We start from the raw sequence: 15,262 nt of genomic DNA on the forward strand, positions 1-15,262 counted from the left end.
AATAGGTTCTAAAGGGGACCAGAACTCCTGTCTCCAGGCCTTGGAGGTGGGGAGGGGGGCAAGAATGAAAGAGGAGCACCTCCTGGGTAAGCAGGGAGGAGGCAGCTGCAGGCTGGTCAGAGCTGTTTCTTTAACTGAAGGAAACAGGCCCAGAGAGGCCTCTGACTTGCCCAAGGCTACTCAGCCTTAAGCAGGTCTTTTACCTCCCAAACCATAGAAGGGACACCCTCCTCCGGGTTAGCTGTAGGCAGGCAGGAAGTCAGGGTCTCCTCCAAGGAAAGGGAGGGTTTTAATCATGCAACCTCTCCCTCTAAATTCTCAGCTCAGGGCAAGACCTGTGGCTCAGCCAGTGAGGGGAGGGGGCTTGGGGGTACTTGGGGGATGACTTGAGGAAGTCCATCAGGACTGGGAGGGATCCCTGGGGGCTGCAGAGGAGCCTGGGGACTCCGGGAGGTGTTCTAGGCACAGAGGGAGGAGCAGGGGCCTTCCCTCCCCGCCTCATTCTCCCCTCCCCTCATCCCCCCCACCGCGGAGGCTAGGGCGGGCCAGGCGCCCTGGGAGGAGGCGGTGTCCCTGGCTCCCGGCCCACCGGTGCAGCGGGGCAGGGCTGGACGGGCAGGGGCGGGGCGCACTTGGTGTTATAAGAGGCAGCCAGGGCACCGAGGCAATGAGCTATCAGCTCAGCTTGGTAGCAAGACGCTGGCAACAGGCACGCTCCCTGCTCCAGTTCAGCCTGCACGCTCCACCACCACCATGGTTGCCGTGCCCACCGCCTGGTGCTCCATCGCTCTAGCCCTGCTCGTGGCCCTGCACGAAGGTAAGCCCCCACCCTTGCTTCTGCTGCAGCAGCCCCAGAGTCTGTCCATCTCTCTCTCCCCTGAGGCTGCCATGCCCCTCAAGTCAGCTGGGGGCACACAGGGGCAGGAGTCTAGCTCAGCGGCAGCCGTAGCTGCAGGGGGCTGTACAATTAGAGGTGCTGCAGGCGCAGAGCAGCTGCTGGTCCTTCCCACCCAGAGCTGCTGGGGCTTCCCCAAGCTGGCCTGGAGCTCCTGAGCAATGAGATTGCCAGCTTCCTCAATTATGCAAGAGGAGGAGCCTGGCGGGTCCCCCCATCCCAGCTGTGCCAGGCGCCCTGACCCACCTCTCCACCTCTCTCTCCCTCCTGTGCATGCAGGCAAGAGCCAAGTCGCTGCCACCCCAACTCCAGAGCAGCCAGCACCCTCGCCCCGTGCCCGAGGCTCCCACCTGCGGCCTCGCCGTTGCTCCTGCAGCTCCTGGCTCGACAAGGAGTGCGTCTACTTTTGCCACCTGGACATCATCTGGGTGAACACTCCCGGGTGAGTGTACCGTGGGGATCCAGGTGGGGCTGCCGGGGCTGGGCGTAGGGGGCTGCTGGCATGCCGGGGAGCCCCCGGCACAAGGCAGCTCTCCCTGAAGGCATTGGACTAAAAGCAATAGCTATCAGTTATGGCTTCAACTCCCACGTGGGAGCTGCCTGAGCAATAGACAGGGCTGTCCCTTGAGAATCCTCACAGTAGCCTGCTAGAATGTGCTGACTCCGTTTCCCAGATCAGGGTACTGAGGCTCAGAGAGGTTAGGTGCCTTTCCCAAGACCACACAGGAAGGAGTAAATGGTAGATGAAGACTCCATCCTAGTCTGAGTATGCCAGAGCTCACAGCGGCTCTGCCCATGCTGCCTCTTCGTGATCTTCCAAGAATAATACAATTCAACACCCGTGTCTTGACTGCACCAGGCCCTATGCCAAGCACTGCTTGTGTGTTGGCATCTCTCATGAGTCCCCCATCCTCCCCATGAGGCAGGTACTGTTGTTGTCCCCATATGACAGACGAGAAATCTGCCCCATGTCACCTGGCAGAGCTGGAGTGGGGGCCCAGTGCTTTCTGTTCTGTCTGCACCCGTACTGCCTCCGGGCCACTGCATACTTTAAGTTGAAGTTTCTGTGTGTTTGTGTTTTTTTTTTCCTTCCCCAAATTGCAAGAGACAAGAGAAGCCCGGCACGTAAGCGTATGTGGAGCTAATCCGCATCCAAACACTGGCTCAGGGCGGGAACCCTGCCAGTCCCTGCGTGCTGGGTCTACCTGGAGTCATTACAGCTCCAACCACATCGTCTAAAATTAGCTCTGGCACCTGAAGGTGCTGGTCCAACTGGCCACAGGATCCCTGCCCTGCCCATGGCTCACCTGGGCCAGACTAAATCTGAAATCAGTCTCAGCCGATTTCACACACACATACACATGCACACATGCACACACACACACCCCCATCATTTTTAAGTCAAAGCCCTAAGAAACATTTGTCACCCTTCCAGGCAAGTGGTGACCAGGTAGGGGCAGCTTAACAGTGAGCCTGTGAGCCTGTGTGTTTACTTCTGTGAGATGGCATTTCTGCCCCTCCTGCAGGACAAGCTGAGGGTCTTCTCTGAGAACAGGGGGACTAGGCTGGCTCCACCAGCCCAAGTTCCTGTCTCGGAGGGGGGAGGAGCAGGGAGGACTCCCCACATGGGGAGGGAGCATAGCTCCCACACCCTCCTCCCCGTGCTGGAAGTCTTACTGAGCAGTGCGGGGGGAGTTGGGGTAGGGTGTGGGTGAGGGGAAGCAGAGGCCCAGAGAGGGGAAGGGTCTTGTCCTGGGCTGCCGGGCACCTAAGGAGGAGGCTGTGGTGGGTCTTCTTGAGGTCAGGGGCTGGTTACCTTTTACTGTCGTGCTGGTGACATGGGTGGCCATCCCAGTGTGCAGTGTGGACAGTCCCAGCTTGCCGATGGTCCTGGTTTATCTAATCTCTCTCTCTCTTTCTCTCTCTCTCTCTCCACCCTACACTACTACCTTGCTGGCTGCCCGCCCACAGACAGACAGCTCCTTACGGCCTGGGAAACCCGCCAAGACGCCGGCGCCGCTCTCTGCCAAGGCGCTGTGAATGCTTCAGTGCCAGGGACCCCGCCTGTTCCACCTTCTGCCATGGAAGGCCCTGGTGAGTGGGCACCCAGCCTGCAGGGGTCAGAGGTGGCTGCGGGCCTGGGTCTGCCCTGCATAGCAGGGTGTGGGGAGGCCAGCAGAAGGGCAGAGTGGGTAAATAGCGGAAGGCAGGGTCCCAGGGGCCTTTAGGTTGCCCTGTGTCATTGGGCACCATCTCGTCCTGCAGAGAACCGGTCCCCCTGAGTCCCCAACTCTGCCCAGCCCTGGGGGCTTCTGAGAACATTACATCCTCACTCTTGGGCAGGAAGAGTTCTCCCCAGGTGACAGCTGAGGCAGCTCAGGCCCATAGAGGGGACAGGACTCCTCCTGTCAGGCCACACAGCTAGTCAGACAGAGAGCTGGGCCTTCAGCCTTGTCCATGGGGCATTGAGTTTGCACCTGAGGCTCAGGGGACTTGAGAGCTTTCTTGGTGAAGTAACATCCACGGCACCATCCCAGAGTGGTCACAGAGCTGCTGGGGGCCTTTGTCAAGTCTCTCAACTCTCTGGGCCTCAGTTTTCTCATCTGTCAAAGGGGTGGGAAAGTGTTCCTTCCCTCCTCTATTTGGAGCATATGGGAAAGCAGAAACTGGCTTCACAATCCCCAGCCTCCTGTTCCCATGATGGTTTATGAGAAACTCCTCCCCAGGACTCCAGTTATGGCTCCACCCCTGCCTCAGTTTCCCCTGCAAAGGGCTAGGCTCAGCTGCAGGTGGCTGGATTCTGGGAAGGCTGGCCCCTCAGCCGCCTCTTTCTGAGGCTAAGAACACATTCCCGGTAGCTCAGTTTCCTCTGTCCCCACCCCATCTGGGAAAGGAGGGGTGCCAGGTGCACAGGGTGGAAATGGATCTGCTTCTGAGGGCGGGTAGGGGTGGGGAGGGGGCTGGGCCGGGCCTGCAGCCAGCTGGCCTTGGAGCCCTGGACAGCCCCTCACTTGGGCCCTAATTCTGTTCATTCAGGACTGAAGCCATGGCAGTCCCAGGCAGTGGGTCCCCTGCAGATGTGTTCCAGGCCAGCAAGACATGGGCCCCAGCTGGCGAGCTTCTTCAGCAGCTGAGGTGAGGGGCACCTCCTGTATACCTCACACGTTTCCCTTTTTCTCCATATGGGGACCCCTCCACGGTTCCCCATGGGGCAGCCATGAGAACCTCAGAGGAGCGAAGGTGTTTGCCCGAGGTCACACAGGCAGTGTGGCACCTGGTTGACTCCAGAGCCTTGTTCTTAACTGCTATGCTCTTTGTTATGACCAGGCCTGGATGTAGACTTTTCTAGGGGGTGGGGGTGAGAGCTTGTGACCGTGGAAGGTCCACAGGCATTCATTCAGGCCGTGTCTGAATCAAGCATCTCCCACATGTGGTGTCCAGAGGGGCCGACTACCGGGCCTGCTACCTCCTCGTGTCCCAGAATGGAACGCCTCCCTGGTGGCCCCAGCATGGCTCAGCTTGAGGCTCAGCACATAGGAGGTACCTGTGAACGTCTGTCCAACCCAACTGACTTAACACCAGAAACCCCACATCCAGCCATGCAGCACAGTGGCTAAAGGATCAGCTCCTGGGCCAGAACTCCCTTATTTGAACCCCAGCCCTGCCACGAACAAACTTTGTGACCTTGGTCTTGTCACTTGACTTCTCTGGGCTTCCAGGTCCTATTTGTGAAGCAGGGACAACAGTGCCATCCATCTCAGGGGTTTATTGTAGGTGAGACGGGTTGACATACATGATGTGCCTGGCGTATGAGAGATTGGGAGATCTTAGCCATCCCGCCTTTATCCCTAAGGGCTCCTCAGGACTGGCCAGCGCCAGGGCCCAGCCTGGCCCCTCAGGGACTCCCATCTTCGTGAGGAGACAGAAACAGAGGAGAAAAGGCAGGAGAGGGGGATAGGCAGGACCCACCATATACTTAGGAACTGTCTTAGGATGAAAAATATTCAAGATAGGACTTTGCAAGTGTGTTGCATTTCATAGCAGGCAAAGAGAGTGCTTTGCTAACCTGGACTCATCATCACACCAGTTCAGGCCTGTTTTATTATATGGACCAAGAAGGGGGCTCAGAGAAGTTGAGACCCTTGCTGGGAACCAAAGCCAGCCTCCCAGCTTGCAGGCTAAAACGACTTGAGCCAGGGTGAGGCCACCTGGATGACCCCAGAGTCCCAGCCAGGGTCTCAGCCAGAGTCAGAGGGCAGCTAGGACCCATATATATCCAGGTGGGACCACCTTGAGCTGGACCTTGCAGAATGGGAAATTTAGGAGGTGGAGTTTGAGTGGGCAGAAGGTAAACAGCCTGGAAGTCTGGACAGCGGTATGGGAGTGGGAAGGCAGGTCAGGGGAGACCCCCTGGGCCGTCTGGTCGCTTTGATGGTACTGGATGCTGAACATCGATTTTGTCAAAGCCCCTGTGGGCAGAGAAGCTTCCAGGCCTGGTGTGGCCTATCCCTGATGTGTAGACCTGACTTTGTTTTCAGGGTCAGCTGTGGCCACCCTCTGACCCTACAGCTGTGAGGAAGGGATCCAGCCCTTATTACTGCGCCTCTTACAGGGAACTCTCAGGTGGTCCATATCTCCTGAGATGCTAAACTGACCTCTCTTCAATTCCAGGGATATTTCTGCTGCCAAGATCCATTTTGCTAGGCAACAGCCAGAGGGAATGAGGGAGCCCAGGCCTACACACTCCAGGTGGAGGAAGAGATAGTTCTGGAAACTGGAGGAACTTTGGGAAGGAAGCCTGAGTGGAGATGGGAGGAGAGGGGCATCCCAGTGCTTGGAGACCCTCCATCTGTTTCCTGGGCCAGAAAACCCACCTGCCGGGATTGGTGCGAGCTCCGGCCTCCTCACCCTGGAGAAGGAGCCTCCTTCAAGGCAGCTCAGTGCCCTCACACTGCCCAGGAAAGCCTTCAGCCCCCAGGCTGCAGAGCGGCCTCTCACGCTGGCCCTGGCCCCATAGCCCTGCTGAAAGGAACGTGTGGGGCGTGCACCAGCCTGGAGGCCACGTCCGGAGAGGTGTCGTGTCTGTTGGCCGCAAACCAGGAGTGATGTGCAGTGGTGGTTGCTCCCACCTACGCCTGCCCTGGAGGCTGGATGGGTCTGCCCGGGTCTGATGTCCCAGTCGGCCCCCATCTGTCCCCTCCAGCTCTCCCTCCCCAGAGTCCTTGTACCCTTTTACCCTGGGGACACTCCTGGTGAGATGGGCCTACTCTCCTTCACTTGTCTGTATATAACTTATTTGCTTTAAGAACTTGGAAAATTTTGATTATTTATTTTAATGTATTTTTTTAGACTCTCAGTTACTTACCTGCCAATTTGTGTTTGTAATAAACAATGAAATGGTACTCTGGTATTTTGTCTTGGCTGAGGCAGGGATGGGAGGCACTTCTCCAAAAGGGGCTACTTGGAAGTTAAGAGAACACAGGAAGAGGGAGAAAAGGGCTGGGGGCAGGTGGCTGGAGCCCTGAGTTCCTTTCCCCCATGCCCCTGCTGGGCATCTCTGGCTGCTAACACACCCTCTCTGGGCTTTTGCCTCTCATGCCAGGACAAATATTTGCAGTTTTGATATCCAGGGTTCTGGGACCTGTTTCCATCAGGCCAGTAACCAATGCCCAGGCCTTCCCCAAGAGCATGTTTGGAAGGAGCCAAGCCCATGGGAGGGCCATGACCCACTTCTGTTCTGGTTGTGCTGTCCCGGCAGGGGCCACCCACGATGCCTGGAACAAATCTATCCAGTGAGAGCTGGGGTTGAATGGACTCTGAGGCTGTGTGCAGCCCTAGCAGCCAGTGATGGGCATTGTAGTGAAGCCACAGCTTGGCCTTTGTCCCTCACCCTCCCTGGTGGCCCCAGCATGGCTCAGCTCGAGGCTTGGCACCCTGGGCTTTGAACAGGACCCTGATGGGAGACTCAATACTTCTCTGACTGAAAAAGCCCAGGGCTCTAGGACCAGGTTGGCCAATCCTGCCAAAGCCCAAGAAGCAGCCCACCTGAGTCCCAGGATAGCCAGACACCAAGGCCACCCCTGTTGGCAGCTTGCCCAGACCCACACCCTCCATTTCCGCCAAACCCCCTGCAAGCAAGCTGTTCCCTTCCCCCACCCCCACCCCCGTGGGCTATGCTGAGAATGGCAAGCTGTGGCCTGAGCCAACTATTGAAAAAATAATTATTTATACCCTCCTTTAATCCTGCATTGTCTATGAGGCCAGCCCTGACTCCCTCATGGAAGAATAACATGTTGGCACATATTAAACCCCTACTGTATAATGGCACTTTACCCAAATTAACTCATTTCATCTTCTCAACAATCCTATGCTACAGGTACTTTAATTATCCCCATTTTACAGATGAGGGAACTAATCCACAGAGAAGGCAACTGACTTACCTAAGGCCACACAGCAAGCAAGTGGCAGCATCAGGATCAGGGTCTATAGTACACATGCATGTATGTATTTAATAACTATTTGCTGATAGAATTCATGGATGACCACTGCAGTATGACATTGAGCAAATCTCTTCCTCTTTCTGAGACTTGGTTTTTTCAACTATAAAATGGAAAACAATAGTCCCCGCCTTGCAGAGCTGGGGTGAACACCAAATGGATGTTACGGTGCTGGGCTCAGTCCTGGGCCTGAAAAGAGGCAGAGGCTGTTTATCAGGCCATCAGTGGTGATGATGTCATGAGGGGGATGGGCACAGGCTATGGGACCTGAGTTGGGGCCAGGGTGGAGAGGACTGGTCAGAGAAAGACTCAAGAACAAGACACTACTCCCATAGCCTCAAAGAGGAGTAAGACTCAAATGGGAAGAAAGTGAAGAGGGAGCTCCAGACAGAGGAGACAGGAAGGGTAAAGGCTTGGCAGTGGAGGTGACAAAGGCGTTTCCCACAGAGGACCCCAGATGGCTGGAGCATGGTGGAGGAGAGTGGCAGGAGATGAAGCCAGAACACCTGGAGGCCAAAGTAAGGAGCCTGGCAAGAGAGCATAGCTCGGTGGTAGAGCGCATGCTTAGCATGCATGAGGTCCTGGGCTCAATCCCCAGTACCTTTGTTAAAAAATAAATAATAAATCTAATCACCCCCCAAATCATTTTTTAATTAAACAAAAAAATAGAAGAGATTAAAAAAAACAACAACAACAAAGTAAGGAGCATGGACTTTCTCTCTTGAACCCACAAAATGTCTGGGAGCAGTAAGGACCTGGTAAGAGCTGGGCTTTGGAAAAATGCAGAGGGCCACACAGTGCAAGAGTGAATGAGGGGACAGGAGGCAGGGAAGCAAGTTCACCACAGGTTCTTAGGGGTCCATCCTGGGCCGTGAGGGTTGGGTGATGGGGCTGGCCCAGTCACTTACTTCCTCCCATAGCCCCGGCCACAGCACACCTCTCAAATCTCAGCTGAGCCTGAGGCCAGGGGAACCTCACTCCCTGGCAGCCCAGCAACCCTTCCAAAATGACCCTGACTTCTTGGAAATCCTAAAGCAACAGCCAATGGCCAAGATAGGCAGCTGAGTGGGGCAACCCGAGGATGGCAGGTGTGATGGAGGCCAGGCAGAGGAATGGAGATTGAGGGTGTGTCAGAGGCTCAGAGAAGTAGGCATTCACTGCCCTGGCCAGAGTTCAGAGATCGGTGACTCAAATGATTAAGTGACAGAGATGATTAAAGGGAGGAGAGGAGGCCAGGGAAGCAGCCAAAGGCAGGGCGATGCCACAGTCCCCTGATTCTTAGTCCCAGGAAATGGGGGCCTCTGGCTTGGGCCCTGTACTTTAGGGGGTCCTGCTCTAGCCCTCCTCCAGTCCTGCCTCTCTCCCAAGATGAGAAGTTTGTAGGGTCAAGGGTCATGTGCCCCCAAAGTCTGAGCCTGCTTCTAGACCACATTCCTGGTAGCTGGGGTCCCAGAATTGTCAGGGGAGGTGCAATAGAGTTTGGAAGAAGCAGAAGAAAATTTATGAAAACCACTGCTAAGTGCGATTGAACCCTGGGAAGAAAGATGTCAACATTTGGGGAAGTTTGTCTGGATTTTGTGGGACAAAATCCCACCCCCCCACCCCACCCCCCTTTTTCTGCCTTTTCCATAAATACTTAACAGATTTTATCAAGGCTTTCTGAGTCAAATGTGTATTCTTTTAGACTGGAACCACAGGCAAAGATAGGCCAGAAGGGGACACAGAGTGACCCAGATTTATTCGGGTCACATGCACAAATGGAAGTGGACACACAGGGGGGTTCAATCCCACGTTCAGGGCTATGCGGCCTGATACATGCAGACCAGGCTATGGACCAGGCCCTTTCCTGCCTCGGGCTGCCTCTGCCTCTCCCTCCACCCCCTCACTTGGGAAAGAATCCCAAGGAATCAATTTCACTCTCTGTCTCTCTCTGAATCTCAGAACTTTCTTGAGAAAAGTCATTTGTCTATCAGGGCAATAAATCATTGGAATGTGGCCATCCATGCGTTCAACAGTTATGAACAATCACCCACTCAGAGAGTCTTGTGAACAAGACAGACACAGCCCCGCCCTCACAGGCCAACAGGAGAGCCCTTCAAGAAAGCACTGTTAAATACGAAAATAAAAGGAATAGCAAACATTTATGGGGTGCTCATTAAATGCTCACTGCACATGAATTCCTTGGTTCCTTACAGCAGCCTTACACAGCAGGTTCTACCCTGATTATTCCCATTTTAGAGAAAAGATAACAGAGAGGTTAAGTAAGTCATCCAGAGTCACAGAGACATGTGGCTGAGCTGGGATTTAAACCTTAAGCTCTCAATGTGTATGCTGTCCTGCTGCTCTGAGAGGATATAGCCACTGTGTGATGGAACCCCTGGAGTGGGGGAGCCCCAGGTGGCTTCTTGAAGGAAGTGACATCTAGGCCAAGCTGGAGGGGATCAGTCAAGTGAAGAAGGAGGGTGGACAAGAGTGTTCCAGGCAGAGGGAACAGCAGAGGTGAAGGCTCTGTGGGGAAGGGAAATATTCTAGCCCCTTACAGGGAGTGAAGCAAGGAGGGGGCGTGGGGAAGGCTGAAGGGGGCAGGCAGGAATGGGCAGCGCCCTCCAGAGCGCCCAGCAGTGGGAGGGGCTATGAGCAGTGACATCTACAGCAGCTGTCACCCCCCCTCCCCTGCCACAGTCTCAGACAATGTCTCCTTGGAGAATATTACCACGCTGTTGACACTCTCTGTTAGTGCTTCAAGCGTTTGGGTCAGGACACGCTTGCTGCCCTCAGGGGTCTCACAGGCTGGCAGGGAAGACAGACAAGGGCCAAGTGAAGGGACAGGAGGTAGGACAGTTTATGGGCTGCCCTTCCAGATGGTGAGGTGTAGGGGAGGGGGAGGGGAGGAAGGGTTTAAAGAATGAGTAAGGTTTGCCCAGGCTGGGATGAGGGAAAGGGCCGGAGCGTGGAAGAATCTGGAAAGAGGCAGCCAGCCTCATCGTCAAGGGCCAGGCTGGAAACAACATCCATGACCAGGAATTTGAACTTGAGTGATGGGGAGCCAGTGAAGGTGGCTCATCGCCGGAGAGAACCAAGACAGGAGCTGGCCTTGGGCAGCTGGCTTGTCCATGGCCTTTCCTGCCATGCACCCCTCAACCTGGCCCCGCCAGTGCTTCCAGCTCCCGGGGCCCCTCCCAGCCCCTCACAGGGGATAGCAGAGTGTGGGCCTCACCTCGGCCTGCCAGGGACCTGAGCCAAGAGCCCTCAGCAGCTCGGAAGGGGGCCATGTGCAGGCCCGCCAGGAACCCTGGAAGAGGAATGTGGCCTAATTAATTCTCCAAAGCTCAGAGGGCCTCGCCTTGTGGGAGCAGCTGTCAGGACAGGCCTGCCAGGATGCCACCGGCCCAGCCCGTCTGTCACTCAGTGCTCAGGGACAGCAGGCTGGGAGCCTGGAGACAGGGGCCCAGGGGGCCAGCCCCTTGCCTCCAGGCATGCACGTGTCCTCCAGCCCCTTCATAGCAAATAATACAATAATAGTAATACAATAATAGCCAACAGGCCTTGAGGGCCTACTGTGTTCCAGGCCCTGTGCCAAACATGTTAAACTCATTTCTCATCAAATCATTACAAGAACCAGTGAGGTGGGTACTATTATGATGTCCATTTTGCAGATGAGGAAACTAAGGTACAGACAGAATTTCCCTGGCCAGGATCTTGCCATCAGAAAGCACATAACGAGAAAGAATCTGAAAAGAGAATATATATACAGATGTACATGGATAACTGAATCACTTTGCTGTACATCTGAAACTAACGTTGTAAATCAACTACACTTCAATAAAAATTAAAAAGAAAAAAGAAAAAAAAGAAAGTATAAGTGGAAACTGGGATGTGGACCCAGGCAGTCCCAGGCCCCAGAGAGCATGTTGTCATAAGCACCACACTGGGCTGGCTCAGCAAGGGAAACCAAGGCCCAGGAAGTGGGATGACTTTCCCAAGGACAGTTGACTCAAAAAGGCCCCAGGATACTGAATGGGGTCAGGACGTGCAGGGGAGAAGGCCATGCCCCTGTCCTCTGCTTGAATGGAGTCCCCCTGAGATTTCCCACAGGGTTCTTCCTCCCTTGGCCTGTGGGTCACCCTCAAGGATGTGTGCTTACTATTCCAGTCAGGTGGGGCTGGAGGAAGCGGTCCTGTCTTCCTGCAGTCTTCATGCATTTGGTCCCAGTTCTCCCATTGCCAGCTGGGCTGCACACTCTCAAAGACTCTTCCTAGCCACCCTACCCCTCCCTCCACAAGGAGGGCCAAGGGAGGCTCAGAACTGTGCAGAGATGCGCTGGACCAGCGCCTTCCAGCTAGACAGTGGCAGACCCGGAATAGCATGAGCACCTAGACTGGCCTGAAGCCAAGAATCTGCCCTTTCTTTGCCAGCCAACCAGAAAGAGGGCAGTGCAGCCACACCATGGCCCCTTTCTGAGCCTCAGTTTCTCATCTGCTATACGGGGATGAGAGGACCAACTTTATCCTGGAGTTCATTAATAATAACATCTCACCCTAAGGATAACTCATGTGTCAGGCACCATCCCAGGAACTTTATTTAATTTTTAAAAACTTTTTGAGAACAAGATTTTATTCATGGTTGTATAACAGAGCATCATAAGGCTGTACCATATGCATTTGTTACTCTGTAGGTGTGTTTAAGTTTGTCCCATTTCTCACCAGTGCAAAAAACACCATGTGCTACATTCATGCATAAATTTTATACCCATTAATTGTCTTCTGCTGCATGTTTTTTATTGAGACATAATTCACACACCACAAAATCCACTCTTTCAAAGGGTACAGTTCAGTGGGTTTTCATATATTCACAAAGTTATACAACCATCACCACTCTCTACCTCTAGGACATTTCCGTCACCCCGAAAAGAAATCCCTCACCCTTTAGCAGTCACTTCCCATGTCTCTGGCCTCTGTAAATTATGAATCAACTTTCTGTCTCTATGGATTTACCTGTTCTGGGCATTTCACACCAGTGGAATCATGCGATGTGTGGTCTTTTGTGTCTGGCTTCTTTCACTTACATAATGTTTTCAAGCTTCATCTATGTTGCAGCATGAATCAGTACTTCATGCCTTTTCATGGCTGAATAATATTCCCTTGTCAAGACAGACCACGTTTTGTTTATCCATTCGTCTGCGTTGCTTCCGCTTTTTTGGCTGGAGCACTTTATTTTAGCCCTCAGCACCCCTAGGGGGAGGTGCTATTTTATCATCACATAGACCCAAGATTGAGGTCCAGAGAGGTTACGTAACCCACTCCAGGTCACTTAGCTAGTGAGTGGCGGTGCTGGGCTCTGCCCCATGTGTCTGGATGCAGAGAAGACGGCCTTAACCCCTTAGCATTACTGCCTCCTCAGTCAAAGCAGTAAAGTTCAGCACTTCAGTGACTTCAAAGAGGTGGCACCCCCACTGGGCACTTAGCAAAGTGTGGCACTTCTCAGCAGTATTTCTGAAGGTGGCAGAGCCAGGGCCTGCCAGGTAGGGCCCCAAGCTAGAATAAGGGCTTCAGGACACCCAATAACAAAGAATTGCTATCTCAGCACACAGGTGATTCTCCCAGGATCAGAAACATCAGTCCACACCCACGGCGGCCGTGGGTGGGGTCGGGGGCTGCTCCCTCTGCTGCACATCACTGGCCTGCACCCCAGAGCCCATTTCTCTATGCATCTCCCCTACAAAGCCATGGCTCCTCTCCTGGTTCTGATGCCCTGCCACTGGACAGCTGAGGTGGCTCCTTGGACGAGGTCGAGGTCAAGGTCAGAGCTGCAGCTGAGGCCATGTGAGACCTTGGATGGCTCTCTGCCTCCTCAGGCCTCCATCTACTAAATAATGAGATGAGAAATCTTAATGTTTTCTTTTTTCTTTTTAATTACAAAGATAGGACAATATATACAAAAAAGCTTGTGGCTTTAAAAAAAATGGGAAGAACATAGGAGCATCAAAAATAAAAAGCGAGTCTTCTCCCGAACTCCCACTCCAAGGCACCTGCTCTGAGAGTGGGCAGTGTAGACTTTTTCTATGGATTCAGATATATGTTTTCTACTTGATGTTTTAGAAATGTTTCAGATAATAAATGGCAATATGTCTCCCTATTCTGCAACTTTCTTTCCTCACTCCAGAGGCCAGCACACAAGGATCCACTCCACCTTAATTTTAACAGCTCCACGTGGTCCCTGGTATGGACAGACCATTGTAACTTTACCATTCACCGGCCAATGCCTTTCGGAAGGCCTCCGTATATTGTTTTCATAAACACGCTGCAGTAAACACCTTGTTTATACATCTTTGTCCACAAAGAAGAGATTTGTAGACATGAAATTACGGAGTCAAAGGACTAGCACATTTAAAATATTCTGCCAAGACTGAGGTTCCGGTTTGCACTCCTGTCCCCATGGGGTACAAGTGCCCTTTTCCTCACATGCCTTCCAGCTCTGGGTTTTATCTATTTCTTTTTGTTTGCTGCTCTGATAGTGAAACCATTTCTTCGTAAGGAATCTTATGGGCAAAAGAGACATGTGCAAGAGACACATCAAATGTCCGACGCCACATGGGTTGAGGAGTGTGAGGGGCCTGAGATGCTCCCACTCCTGAGATGTCCCCCTCCTTCCCCTCTGGTGCAGAGGACCCCTCTAGGGTCTTCCAGTGCAGCTCTCTAGAATCCTATTTGGCTGCAGGCCGGTCCCTCTAAGTCTGGCTCGACCCCCCAGCCTCTCAGTTCTGCCCAGCGTTTTGGCCTCCCAGGGAGCTTAAGGATGGAGGAGGGGCTGGTCAGTCTTCCTCAGCTGATCCTACACTTCCCTAATAAATGTGCCTTTGAGTAGGGCCCTTCCCAGGGGTGTCATGAGAAAGCATGCATGATGGGGGACTCTGGGCACCTGAACATGCAGATGTTTCAAAGACGGGGAGCCCGGGGCGTCCTGTTTCCCTCTCAGCCTGTGATCCAAACTAGCCTTTTGGAAAAGGCTGGTGGACACTACTGCCTCTGCCCAGGCCTTACCTTGTGGACCCAGGTAGGCTGCTGTCCCTTCTGGGCTCTAGGCTCCCAGCATCCAGGCTAGGGTGATCCCCGCTACAGGGTAGGTGCAGAAGCTGCTCCCTCTAAAGACTCCATGTGTGCCATGAACGTGTATCACTCCTAAGGTGGAAGGATGGCTCTTCCTGGGAGTTGGCCGACTGAGGGCAGGGGAGAGGCACAGAGGACAGAGGAGGGGAGCACGCCCAGCTCCCTAAGGGCGGGGCATCTGAGGCTCCCTTCTTTCGACTTCGATGCCACATGGTGAACTTGGCACACTTGAGTCCCACGTGGCTAATGTGAGGCCGTGTGTGAGCAAATGCACACAGGATACACCCATGTGTGAAATGTGTCCTTGGGGATCCTTCTACATGCGTACAGGCCCTCGTATTTGTGTCTCATGTGACAGGTATCCATACACAGTCCACATGTGTGCATGTTCCTGTGCATGTCAAGATGTGCAATCATGTGTGCCTGAGTGCCCCTGAGTGTGTGAGCCTTTGTCTGGCTGGGCTGCACCCCCAGAGGCGCCACCTTGGGGTCTGCGAACTGTGACATCTCCTCCAGGACCCATCCCTACATGGCCTGGACTCTCTCCTCTACACACACTGAGGAACCAACAGAGGAACATTGTCACTGAGTAAACTCTGAATGTCTTGTTTTTATTACAGGCAGATTAATTATTTTAGTAATTAGTGTTATTATAAACCATACTGATTTTAAGAACAAATATGGATGTACCATAGATGCAAAATTCATATTGAATCTGAACGCAAAACATGAAAGTGAAGGATGTCCCACCCCCACCTCCAGGG

At 53.6% G+C, this 15,262-nt stretch overlaps 1 protein-coding gene across 1 annotated transcript; it reads left to right on the forward strand.

The window, feature by feature from the left end:
- Positions 1-669: 669 nt before the first annotated feature.
- EDN2 (endothelin 2) lies at positions 670-6,297 on the forward strand. Its single transcript, XM_010999274.3, has 5 exons — positions 670-817; positions 1,175-1,337; positions 2,867-2,989; positions 3,932-4,030; positions 5,567-6,297. Exons 1-5 carry the CDS (start codon positions 754-756, stop codon positions 5,658-5,660), a joined length of 543 nt encoding a protein of 180 aa, XP_010997576.1. The 5' UTR covers positions 670-753; the 3' UTR covers positions 5,661-6,297.
- The last annotated feature ends 8,965 nt before the right edge of the window (positions 6,298-15,262 follow it).

The sequence above is a fragment of the Camelus dromedarius genome, chromosome 14 (assembly GCF_036321535.1).
Source record: "Camelus dromedarius isolate mCamDro1 chromosome 14, mCamDro1.pat, whole genome shotgun sequence".
Taxonomy (NCBI): domain Eukaryota; kingdom Metazoa; phylum Chordata; class Mammalia; order Artiodactyla; family Camelidae; genus Camelus; species Camelus dromedarius.

What these genes read in the sequence shown, in the direction of transcription:
- EDN2 (XM_010999274.3), top strand. Translation starts at nt 754, where the DNA reads ATGGTTGCCGTGCCCACCGCCTGGTGCTCCATCGCTCTAGCCCTGCTC. An exon ending in GCTCGTGGCCCTGCACGAAG is followed by an intron (nt 818 to 1,174) that starts GTAAGCCCCCAC and finishes CTGTGCATGCAG; the next exon opens with GCAAGAGCCAAGTCGCTGCC. An exon ending in ATCTGGGTGAACACTCCCGG is followed by an intron (nt 1,338 to 2,866) that starts GTGAGTGTACCG and finishes GCCCGCCCACAG; the next exon opens with ACAGACAGCTCCTTACGGCC.